Source organism: Corvus moneduloides, chromosome 27 (genome assembly GCF_009650955.1).
Source record: "Corvus moneduloides isolate bCorMon1 chromosome 27, bCorMon1.pri, whole genome shotgun sequence".
Lineage (NCBI taxonomy): Eukaryota > Metazoa > Chordata > Aves > Passeriformes > Corvidae > Corvus > Corvus moneduloides.
This window is the reverse complement of record NC_045502.1, coordinates 634688-647264: the sequence shown is the minus strand read 5'-3', so window position 1 is coordinate 647264 and position 12577 is coordinate 634688. Positions and strand designations below refer to the sequence as shown.

The following is a 12577-nucleotide window of genomic DNA, read 5'->3' as shown; positions in this document are numbered from 1 at the left end:
GCCCCAGGCTGGGGAAACCTGCTCTGGCTCTGCACTGGCATTGCCAGAGCTGAGGTAGAACAGAACAGCTCAGATGCCTTTTCTTCCTGTGAAGTGAAAAACCATCTCAAATGTTCATCTTTCTTCCTCAGGCTGCAGATCAATGAAGTTTCTGTTAAAGCTGGAATGGTTATTTCCCCAATAAATATTTCTAATTGTACTCAATGAATTAAATAAGTGATGACACATTTATTTTCCAACTCTAGGAAGGAAATTTTTTCCAATATTAATATTCCAGTGTTCATAGAAGTGTTTATGCCAGAAGGGGCATTTTGTGCTGAAATATTCTGATTAACCTAATTTTTTCCTTGTTCTTACAACATAACGAAGAATAATCCAATCCCATTATAGCCTATGGTTTATTCTCCTGAGGAGCAAAATTAGTTTGTTTTGTCTTTAACTGAGGTGTGAAAGAATTAACCAGAGCAGCTGAGATGTGGACTAAGGTGTTTTACTTTTCATAGTCTCTAGCACAGTGGAAACACTGGAGAAGTTCAATAATCTGTTCCTCCAACTGCATGCAATTCTCAGAATACACTTGAGCTAAAAGCTCTGTGTAATGGTTTGGAAGTGAGTGGGTGGAATTAATCTGAAACATTGTGCAGAGAGACAGCTCTTCTCTCACATCAGGTTTATTTGGTTAAGGCTGTGTTAAGGTCCAGCCTAGCTGCCATAAGCTACTGCCAAGGGTAGCCTCAAACATTTGCATGGAGTGGGAATTGTTCTTGCTTTTTAAAGTTAAGTGGGAAATGTCAATTACAGTTTGATCTCTCTTTAAAGGAAGAGTATGGGCAGTGAGTGTTGGACAAAATAGAAGCAAATGCCTCACTGAGCAATGTGTGACAGAGCATATGGCTGGGGATACGTCAACTAATGTGTCCTGTAATCACTGTGTCCCTAGATCGGGAAGCGTCCTGCACCACTGGAATGAGATCTATCATTTTGTGGAACACTTGGCCCGCAAGTTCATAAGGTAAGGAGGGCTGCAGGTCCCTGGGTGGCATCTGAGGGGGTGCCTGGGGCTCCCAGTCTCAGCATATGCTGCTTCCCACTGGGGGCTGTGGTGGAGAAAGGGCTCTTGATGCTTTTCTCAGATCTCCCATTGACTGCTCTTCCCCAAGTTTCTGTTATGTGGGAAGTGGGGGGAGATAAGCCAATTCCGTTTATTCCTGCCTGCTTTCCACGGATCAAACCTTGTTTCTGTGAGGGAGGGATCCTCCTGTCTCCGAGCTGCTGCCCGAGGTACAGACGTTTGGGGCTGCAGGGAGAGCCTGTGGCTGCAGCTTTCAGGCTCTGCATGAGAATCCCTCGGGATAGGGGATGGAATGAGTTGTGACAAACATAACGAGCCTTCCCTCATCTCCGTGGGGACACCAGGGTGCCTTTAAGCCTTTCTGGCTTTAGCAGTCCCAAGGTTGTGATGCAAGTGTTCTTCACGTCTTTTACAAGGATTCCCCACGGTTTCCCTCGACTAAGAAGGCCCAGGGCAAAGTACATTTTCCTGGCCTGCTCATGTCTTCCATCATGTTGAGTTGTAACTGGGATGGCAGAGTGTCCTGTGTGGTTGTGTTACACACACAGCAAGCTCTGCCCCGCACCACCAAATTAATTCACTGTTTTTTCTCTCCTCCAGCCCTCAGCTGAGGATGTCCTTCATTGTTTTTTCAACTAGAGGGACAATTCTAATGAGGTTAACAGAAGACAGGTAAGAAGAGGTTTAAAGGTCAACAGCAGCTTTTGTGTCCTTGTAGTTTCCTTCACCTTCCTTTCCCAGTGATTTCCAGCCCACTGGGAATGGTGTTGTGGCACCTCTGTGCCTCTCCATTTAATTGGTAGAGTCACATGCCCATGCTCACACACTGGAATGCACTAAGGCCTCTCAGGGCAGAAGTTGCCTTCTTAATTTCAGCTTCTAAATGTCCTTCTGTCAGCTGTCAGGGTTTTAGCTCACACTGGTTTCATTGAGGGAGTCTGCACTCCCCAGAGATTCAGGCTTTTGTCAGAGAATCAGAGACTCAGTGCTTGTGAAACATCTTCTGGGAGCTTCTTCTGCAAACAAATAGGTGAAGCTCCCTTCCCATTAAAGCAGGCTTGGAAGGCAGAGGTGACACCCACACTCCTGGGATAGAGGGGAACGTGATTTCCTTGAAGGGCTGAAGGTATCTCACAGCCAAATGTTTGGGATGGAGTGCAAGGGTGTGGATTTTTTGGCAATAATAGTTTGATTGCCTTGTTTGTGGAGCGTGTTCCTGCCACCCCCTTCTAGACCCCCAAGTTAATCCCAGTAAAATCTATGGGATGGATTTTTTTAAAATTTTATTCTGACTTCCAAGGAGAGCTGGATGAGGTCCTTAAATCGCTCTCGCTTCCTCTGTTAACTTCATTGCCACGTGGAGCAAAAATATATGTACCACATGTGTAGGGTGTATAAGTCAGCATGTGTTTTACATATTGGATGTCTGAAATCGCATACCAGAGCAGCTGCCATGGGGAGGAAGCTGGCAGCTGTCCTACAGAGCACTGCACACACACCAGCCTTGAAAACGTCCTTAAACCCAGCCAGCCTCAGCATCTCCTGCCACTTACTGCAGCAACAGGGATAAAGAGAATGGGCCATATTTATTTAACTGGGTGCCAGAGGAAAACCTGTTCCCTGCCTCTTGCTGTGTCCCACCCTATGAGCAAACCCCATCGCAGAGATCTCCTTTCTGCTCGGGCTCTGAACTGCGAGACTGAAATGCTTCCCATGTGGAAATGTATTCCATATTTACCCAGCTGTCCCAGAAATGTTGGCTGGGAGCAGGATATTGATATGGCATTAGTCTCAGAGCCAGCTGAGTGCAGAGCTGCTGGGTTTTACTGGGCACTGACAAACAAGGGGTGTGCTCTGATTTAGTTCACACTGGCCTCCCTCACCTGGGAAAGTGGAGCAGTGAGAGAACCTTCCCTGCCTTGTCTGTGTGGTGTTTCACATCTGAATGTGAGGGTTGAGGGTGCTGAGCATTCCTTTTGGGAATACTGTGGATGTAAGGGGACTGGACTGACAGATTTTAGAGACTTTTGCTGCATGTTTTAAAATTTCAGTGTTTACCTCTGAAAAATAGTTTTGATCACAGGAAATGCTCCATTTTATATCCAGCCTTGGTTTGATATGTGCATGGGTGCCTGAGAGGAGGAACCTTGTAACAGTGTCTAACTAGTTTGGGATATCACAGGTACAAAATGGGTTCTTGAAAGTTTGGTAATTCACCTCTTGGTAAAAGCAGCCAGTCTTTGCTCCCCAGTCTTTGCTGTGCAGACTGAGCAATGTGAATGCCCTGCTGCATTCAGCCTCACAATGTGACCTCCGAGGATGGGATCGCACAAACTGGGCTTTCTGAAGGGGTTAAAAAATGTAGAGACAAAGCTGGCTTCTGGCATGCCTTTGTGGCCCTGCCTGCAGTGACTTCATCCCTTTCCCATGGAGATTGTGCCGTTTGCTCAGATACACCCCACACACTGCAGGGTTTTATCTTGCATTAAACACTCCTGGCCTGTGCTTGGCTTCCAGACTTTGGTGTCTGCCCCTCAGTGGAACAACAAATGACCATCCATCCCACAGAGCCCGCAGCTGAGCTGTCACTGTGCCTGGCACTCCTAAAAAGAATTAAAATACATACCCTGACTCACAAAAAGCCTTTGGGAGAGGCTTCAGTCTTCAAGTCAGTTTGACCAGGAACTGAAGATGCAGCATCCATATAAACTGGAGTTGCCAGGATGGTCTGAGAGTGACATTTCTTGTGGCTGTTTGGTTATGTTCGTATACTCAAGTCAGCAAACGTGAGGAAAATGAGCCAGGTGCAAGTCAGCTGCTGAGGTTTGACCAGGGAATATTTATTTAGGAAGAAATGTATGAAATGTGTGGATATTGACCTCGGAGGTGGTGCTGTTGTGATGCCTTCCCCAGGCTGTGGGAACACTGGGAGCACAGCTACTCTGTTCCACATCCTTAGAGAGGTATCTAGCCCGTGTAAACACTGGGTTAACTCTTCCTCCCACCCCTCTGCGTCTGGCTCTGCCTTCACCTGGCTGTCAGGATATCCCAGTGGCTTTGCTCCTGGATCTAACAGAGTGCCTGCCTTCATTCCAGGGAGCAGATCCGCCAGGGCCTGGAGGAGCTGCAGAAGGTGCTGCCAGGAGGGGACACGTACATGCACGAAGGATTTGAGAGGGTAACTGGTGCAGGCTCAGTGCCTGAGCAGTGTCTGCTGCTCCTCAGGAGCTGTAGAACACAGGGGGCTGGTTAAAAACTCTCTGCTGGGTGGGAAGCTGTCAGTCCTACCTGGGCCTGCAGTCCTGTGACAGTGAGGTGAGGCCACAGCTCACACCTGGGGTGGCCAAATAAATGCAGATGTTATTGTCTGCTCTGACCTTCTCCTTCTGGGTGCATCTTTTACATGTTTTACAAGCTCATGAGTTTTTCTAAACCTGAGCTCCTGCACTCCCTTCCATCTCTGTCCTACGTGGGTTTTGGGGAGGATTTTGAACTGTCTGCCTACTGAAAGTGCTGCCCCATCATTGAGATGTGAACACACAGCAGACACTCAGCTGACAGAGCTGCTGGTTTATTTGCAGTTGGAGTAGTTGATCTGGAGGTGCTGGGGAATATTTAGCATTGGGCCCAGGATGTTTCTCGAGGATGGAAGTGGATGGGATTTCCAGAGAGAAGAATAGAGGGAGACAACACTGGGGTTGGTTTGACTGATAAGACCTTGCAGGAATGCAGTCAGAGCCTGGGCAGGAGCCCTGCTCTGTGCATCAGATGTCTGAAAGCAGAGCTCGTGTGTAAACTGCCAGTGTGGCATCCTCACTGCTGCTCTCTCTTCCGTTCTGGTGCACGAGTAGATGTTCACAAGGTCTCATTATTGATTTATTGCTAATAATCTTCTGATTTAATTTCAGGCGAGTGAACAGATTTACTACGAAAACGTTCACGGTGAGAGACTTTCTCAATCCATTGAATGTTTTTTTTTCTCTTTCTTTTTGACTGATAACTTTAACAGATTTGAAATGTAGCTTTGCTGTGGGAAGGCTGGGGGTGGCTTCTATTCTTGCAGGAATGTGGTGCTAGGCAGGGTAGTATTCCTGAGAGGGAAAAAGAACAAGTGGAGCTTTAAGGAGCTGGAATTGAAGTGTTTCAGGCCAAAAGTGAGAAGCCAGGCTGGCTGCAGGTGCTCACCCTCACCAAAACTGTCTGGTACCTTACTTTTGCTGGAGGGTAACCGTTTCTTCTTCCTTCTGAAGCACAAGTACATGGAGAAGCTGTTAGGTAAAAGATTTTTTAACCAGCAATTATTAAAACCAGCAGTAAGTGCAGACAACTGGAAAAATGTTTGTCCTTTCCTTCCCTGTCATTGATGTGAAAACTTTCTGGTTAGGAAGGGAAGGCTGCAAAGTTTAATGATGTTCCTGAAATGTTACTAAGGAATCTTGAAGATTTTAGGCCCTTTTCCCACCATCTCTGTCTAAATCCCCATTGAGCTTTTTATCACAAGCTGGAAAAACCCTTCTGGATTTCTTGAATTGACAGCATTCATAAAATCAGGAGCTAACCAGGAACAAATTGCATTGGGTTTTTGATGGCTGCAGTCTCATTTATTGGTCTGAAACACCATCAAGTTATGCCCTTTAAGTGTGCTACTGGCAGGGTGTGTTCGGAGGTGGTTTAACAAACACAACCCAAGCCAAGGGACTGAAGAGGTTTGTGTGTGCAGGTTACAGAACTGCCAGTGTCATCATTGCATTGACAGATGGAGAACTCCACGAAGATCTATTTTTCTACTCGGAGAGGGAGGTAAGTGACTTACACATTTGTAGTCAGGGAGACAGTGCAGTGTCTGGGCTTGCTGCTGTGAATGCAAAAGAAAACTCCACTTTGGTGCTCTGCAGACATGAATCTGAAGGATAACCATTGACAGCAGCAGCCTCTGACTCATCACAGCTGAACCAGTTTGCGGGAGAGGGGTTAAAACTTCCAGTTAAAAATAAACACCAGAAGAAGGAATTGCTCACAGCTGAAAAGTTTCAGTATTTACTGGATTGCTCTGGGAAATGCTGAATATTCTCACTTTCACTTTTTTTCTCCCACAAAAAGTAATGACTGCAGAAAGAGGATGGCTTCTGTCACATCAGAAGATCTTTCAGATCATCCAATCTGACGTTTCCACAAACACCTCCAAGATTCGAGCACGTATTCTCAACATCCCCATTAAATTAGTGAGCTATGCAGAATGCCAGCTAAGCAGTGGCGTGAGCACTGCCAGCTTTGCTGCAGAACGCTCCTGTTGCTGTCCTCTGGACAGTCCTCCCTGAAGAGATGAGCAATTGGCACTTGTCAGTCAAACAAACCAGGGTGACCTAAACTTGGAAGTTGGTATTTCTGCATGAATTTGCTATGGACAGAATTTTTCCTCTCAGTCTGTCCAAAGTGCAGCATTAAATCCAATAACAACAAAAAGAATGGGTTTGTAGAGTAAAACCAATATTGCTCCAGCAAACCTCCTGAATCTCCAGTTCCCCTCCTTACGGTTCGTCTCTTTTTATTTCCCCTCTGAAATAAAAAATCCACAAGAAAAACAAGTTTGTTTTTAGAGGTGAATGAACAAGTTGAAAGGTCAGAAGTGTTATATTTGTTTTGGTTTGGGGAGGAGCAGTTATGGGCTGGTAGAAGGGGATCCTGAACTCAGCACTCACACTGTGAGTTGCTGCAGTTGTTCGAGTTGAAGCTTCCCAGGGTAAAACTGGAATGGTGCTTTTCTGCTAAAAAAGCACTTTGCTGGTGAACAACCTGCATTGCTACAGTCTTCCCATACAATCTGACTTGCCACCATCTCTTCTGGGAAGGAGATTTCAGTCAGGTTGGGTGTTCTTGTTCCACTGAAATACAATTAAATGGCTGAATTCACACTTAGGCATTTGGAGCAGTTGCCTTTGGAATGGTAAATGCAACTTCAATGAAACAGCCTGGGAAAATCAAACCTGGGGATGCTCTCCCTTCATTTCAGGATGCTGTGTAAGCACTGGGAGTGATGCAGTTTTAGGGCAGGTGGAATGGGGTCTGTCTCTCACCTCTGGATATCACGAGGCCAGGCACACCTGTCTGAAACAGAAAACACAAAAGTGTTTTAGGTTACTGTTATACTGTGTGCCCTAAATGATGAAAAGAAAATTGATTTAGCCCGTCTGACATCTTTTTTGGGAAGCTGGAGGAGCTAGAAATGTGAAGTAATTAGGTTAAAAAAATCCACCAAATACCTTGGGAGTTGCTTTACTAAACAACAGCAACTCTAGCGGCAGATAAAACCTGATTTTACAGAATCAGGGAGGAAAACTTTTCAAGTCCTCTTTTGATAAGCTCCCCCTCTGCTCATTTTACAGAGAAAGAGTAGATTTATGACTGAGAGCTTTCAGGAAGCTGCATCCCATCCCATTGGTAACCTTGTCCTGCCTCCTCTCCCCGTTCCAGGCAAATCGCTCGCGGGACCTGGGAGCCACCGTGTACTGTGTGGGTGTGAAAGACTTCAACGAGACCCAGGTGAGGGAGGCCTTGTGGTCCCTGAGTGCTCAGCAAAGCTGGGACAGGGGCACACACCCCTGAATCCCCTGCTCAAGGCTCTTCAAGGAGTTTTCATCTCCTTCATTCCCTGTCTGAAGTGACCTCCTGACGTGGCTGGGTCTGGGTCTTTGTTGGCTTTAGGTCCCTTTTTGTCTGAACCTCCAGATGTGCAGAGCTGCCCCTCTGCCTGCCCCAGCTACTCTTGCTAATGCTGGAGAACAGCAGGGGAAAAGACAGGAAGGACAGCAAATTGTCTGGCTTGAGCTGGAGGCAGGAAGACATTGTGGGGGTGTTTTTCCCCATAAAACTGAAGTATGGCCATATAACATTTCAGTTTCAGTGCAGCTTTTCTTTCAGGGGAAAACTGTGCCGTAAAAAGCAAACAGCTTCATTAGTGATGAGTATTTCACAGTGTTTTGTCTGACTTATAAATTTATCATATAAATGTTGGTATGTCCATCAAGTATATTTCACATGGTGACATTTCGCTAACATGAGTGAAGCACTTGCACAGCCCCATTGCACTGAAGAGGAGGCTGAAAGACTTTTCCCAGGTTTTCAGCTTTCAGAAAAGGAGTCAAACCACACTTAGTTTAGAAAAATCTCCCTTGAATCAAATGCAGAGACTGGTATAACCCAGAGTAAGTCATAGAAGAAGCAAAGAGAGAATAAAAATGGCACAGAGACCAGACCTAAAGCAGCAGACCTCAGGCAGCTGCTCCTTGAAGGCATTTAGATGGTGAAAAAAATTAATTGGCATTAGATGGCTGTGCCTGAAGCCCCAGAATGGATGAGGAGGAGGAATGAAGTGAGGGAGCTGTAAACATCCAGCTTTTTACAGCAGCTTCTGCAGCTCACAGCCAGCAATGAGCTGCTTTCCTGCCCTTCCTGGAGCAGCAGAGGAAAGCTGCCCCAGGATGGCTCTGGATGCAGGGCAGGGGTTGGAGAGCTGGGAGTTGGAGTGACAGGAGCTGGACTGGGGCAGCCCGTGGGGTCTGGGGAGGAATGTGAGGCTGCTCTGCTGCCTCCAGCCTGCAGAGCTCCAGGAAGCTCCAGAAAGACCTGCTGGGCTGGGGGTACCTCTGCCAGGGGAGATTTCCTGGAACGAGCCTTGGCCTTGCAGCACTCAAACTGAGCCTGCTCTAGCAGATGCATGGAGAGCTCATTACTGCCGAGCTGGGCTTGTGTTTCTGCCTTAACCCTTGGCGTGCTCTTGGCAACTGAACCTGCAGGCAGCTCTTTGCAGGTGCTGTCCTGGCTCCCCTTAACTCACCACAACCTCAGGAAGGCCCCTCGTCCTCATCAGGGAGTTTTCTGAATGCTCCTCTGAGACCTTCCAACCTCCACTCACAAAACATCTCCTGTTACCTCCCTGCTTCCTTCTTTTTGGCTCTCTGATGGTTGAACGTGGGACCAGGAGACAAAGCTCTGTCCTGACAGGAAAGGTGAATCAGGCCTGTATCTCCATGTGAGATATAATTTCAAGGAATCGTGGAAGAATTAAGGTTGGAAAAGACCTCCATGATTATAGGGTCCAACCTTTTTTGGGTGCAACCTTTGCCGTAGAGATCATTAGACCAGAGAAAGCCACGTTCTCTGTCTTGTCTCCAAGTCTTTTCTGAACCCTGATATAGAGCTTTATAAAGTCAATCAGGCTGACAAGATAAACTTTTTACTGCTTAATAAACCATAATACAGTGGCAATCCAGAGAGAGGAGTTGAGTATTTGAGGGTTTTATTTGCAAGTGAATTAATGTGGAGAAGTCTTAATTTGCTGCCTGCTGGCTGACTGATCTTGTTCTTTGCATTTCTGTCTTATTTCCTCTCCCCACTGCGTCAGCTGGCCCGGATTGCTGACAGCAGAGATCACGTCTTCCCAGTGAATGATGGGTTTGAAGCCCTGCAGGGGATCATAGACTCTGTGAGTATTTTCATTCGGGTGTTTGCACTTGTGCACGTTGGTGTTACCCTGCACAGCTCAAGGTTTGGTTTTCCCGTGTTCACAAGAACCTGCTGAAAAATCATGGAATCCTTTAGCCCAAAGGAAGCAGCCTTGGTTTGTACTAAAATGCTACTTCAAGGCTGAGTTTATCAGTAGGTCCCTAGGTTTCCCTATTCCCAGCTCCTGGAATTTCCTGCAGGGATTGGGTGCAGCGTAGAAGAGCTGGCCCACTTCAGTGGCTGGGCTGATTCGATTGCTTCCTGTGGCTACAAAGGATGGGAAATCCGTCTGGGGCCCCGCGTGTTCTCATTTTGGTGCAGGCTGCTTGGGGGATAAAACCCAGATGAAAGCTACAACGTGGAGCTGGGGAGGGGGGATTCACTGGGGGGCTCAGATTTCTCTGTTTACAGTGGTTACACACTATTTGGACAATGCAATTGCAAGCAAAACCATTCCCTCAGCACAGGCTCAATTTTCCCTGGTGCTCTTGCATGGACGTGGAATACAATCCCTGGCTTATTGGTTTTCCTGGCGCTGTCTGAGCGTGGATCTACTGCCTCAGCTCTCTTGGACCATCAGGTGTTGCATGTCATTTCAGAAAGCAACAAAACAACAAAAAAGCAATAGTTTGCTTCCCAGCCTTGCATTCCCTTTGCAGCTGTTTTTAATGAATTCCAGCAGCAGCTCTGACTCCCCTTCCAGTTGCACTGAACAGAGTGGGAAGACTTCAGCCTCCAGGCAGCCAGTCAAGAACTGCTCCAGCTGACTGGTGCAAGGTTTCCCAGCTTGGGAGGGAGGGTCACAGGGAAGTGCAATTGTACAGTGATGATCTGTGACCTGAGCACTTGCACTGGAGTGGAGTCATTGCCGTAGCCTGGGGAGAAGGGAAGTGGTTTTGTGAGCGAAAGGAATGACAAGGAGGACATTAATCACTCCAGAGAACAACAAACAATCTGTAGATTCCTGTTCTAGCTGGAAAATCAGGTCCCTCTTTCCTACTTTTCTCATGCTTGCCAAAAGCACCCCTGTGCTGGAGCAGACGAAGCCTCTGTGGTCACAGGGAGTGTTAATGGTGAAAGGGCCCTGGCATCTGGAGACTCCTTTCAGTTCCTGTGTAAGGGCTGGCACAGCAAGGATGCTCAGCCACGGGGAGAGGGGACTGATCAGGCTACAACTGCTGTCTGGTGTCACAGGGGAAGGAGAGATCCAGTGATGAGCCTGGGGAGATGAGTGCTTGAATTAATTCTGGAGATGTGAACACCTGGGTTGGTGTGGGTCTGCAGGGGTTTAGTGTGAGCTGCCCTGACTTTCCCCTCCTGCCCTGTCCTGAGTGGGTCTTTCTCAACCCTCTGAGTGTGCAGAGGTGGTGGACTTGGAAGTCCCTCTGGAATAGGGAAGAGGGTGGGAACTGGGAGTGGTGGAGCTCGGGGCTGGCCTCAGCTGGGCCCCTGGATCTGCTGAGCAAAGATATTCGGGGTGGTGGGGCTGGGAATGTTTCTGAGCACCTGCCCTTCCTTTCTGTGGCAGCCAGAGAGCTGGGAGTGAGCAGCTGCAGGGAGATCTGCTCCCAGGGCTCCAGGAGGGATTGTCTCCTCCAAGCACCACCAAGCCCTGGAGATGGTGCTGAATTGAGAGGAGACTCCAATCCCACACTGAGGTCATGCTCAAAAACCTGATTCCTAAACTGGGAGCTGAGGGTGTTCAGTGCACTGTGGGGTATGGTCCTTTCTCTCCCATGAGTTCCAATGTGACTTTTTTATTAAGCAAACCAATTTCTTTTTCTGCCTCATCGTGCAAAAGCCACTGCTAAAACTCCAGCTTCCCCCTGGTAATGACCGAGTGATTTGAGTTTGTCAGGAGGGAACAATGTGGAGCAGAAGCAGATTTGATTGATTGCTGCAGGCTGGGAAGTTAATGGAAGGGACTGAATTATTTTATTAAATTTTCCTTTGCTATGAAAAATTTCTGCTGATCAACCTGTCAATTTAAAGCAAATGAAGCAAGTCTTAGAAGAAAACCTGAAATTCAACTTTGTCTCCTGCCCAGTACAGCTTTGGTAGGAGTGCTGGAGGCGAGGAACATGAAGCAACATGAAAGTCAGGATGGGATCCTGTCATCACCTTGCTTTAAGCCTGTAACAGGAGCTGACTGAGGAGCAGTTCTTGGAACAGGAACACTCCCTGATCCTTGCCATGTGTTAAACCATGGCACCAGCCTGGAGCTTATCTCAGAGCTGTAATCGTGGGTCCCTTAGCAAGAGGTCTGAGAGCTGCAGGAAGCATTTGTGTTGGATAAGAAATGAAGTAGCATCAAGTAGCCTGTGGCACTGTCTTCCATCTGTATGAATTGCACAAATGGTCCATCCTTTCAAGTTTAATGTCTGTGTGCTCCTTTTGGATCCTCTTGCAGTGGTGTTCAGCTACTCTCAGCGTTTTTCAGGTCCTGCCTCAGCTCTTAGGATTGATGCAGCAGCTCAGAACTGATGTGGCAGTTCAAGGTGTCCCTTCACCCCAGGAAGTTTTAGCTTGGCAATAACTAAATACTTCTGTTATACCAGTGTTTCCTGGGGCAAACTGCAGTGCTGGAAATGTGCAGTGTGGGGACTTTGCAGAGCACTCGGTGTGAGCATGAGTGAGGCACTGTGAGGAATGTGGTGATGGCTTTGTGTGCCCATCCTGAGCTGTCTGTTCAAGCTTCACTGGCAGATGAGAAACTGCAGATTGCCTGGTGCAGGGAGAGGGGTGAGACCCCCTGAGTGGGGACAGGGATGAGAGAAAGTTAATTCCAAACACGTCCTGTAAGTGCAGATTCCATAATGGACACGGAACATGTGTATCAGCTGATAAGCCCCAGCCTCAGCTGCACAGTGTTTCTTGTTAATTTTAATGGTATATGATCAACTTTCTACTTCTTTCTTCCCCCAAATGCATGTTTAAGAAGGACTTAAATGCATTTATTTTACTTAGCTCATGTAGATATTATTGGACAGGAAACACTTCCTA

At 47.3% G+C, this 12577-nt stretch overlaps 1 protein-coding gene across 1 annotated transcript in view; it reads left to right on the top strand.

Annotated features, from left to right (window-relative positions):
* Window positions 1–12577, top strand: part of ANTXR1 (ANTXR cell adhesion molecule 1) — an 82290-nt gene that overhangs the window by 7101 nt on the left and 62612 nt on the right. The window contains exons 2-8 of the mRNA XM_032091957.1: window positions 941–1012; window positions 1673–1744; window positions 4169–4250; window positions 4981–5014; window positions 5793–5872; window positions 7544–7612; window positions 9474–9554. Coding sequence (XP_031947848.1) covers window positions 941–1012; window positions 1673–1744; window positions 4169–4250; window positions 4981–5014; window positions 5793–5872; window positions 7544–7612; window positions 9474–9554 — 490 coding nt within the window. The remainder of the gene's footprint in view (window positions 1–940; window positions 1013–1672; window positions 1745–4168; window positions 4251–4980; window positions 5015–5792; window positions 5873–7543; window positions 7613–9473; window positions 9555–12577) is intronic.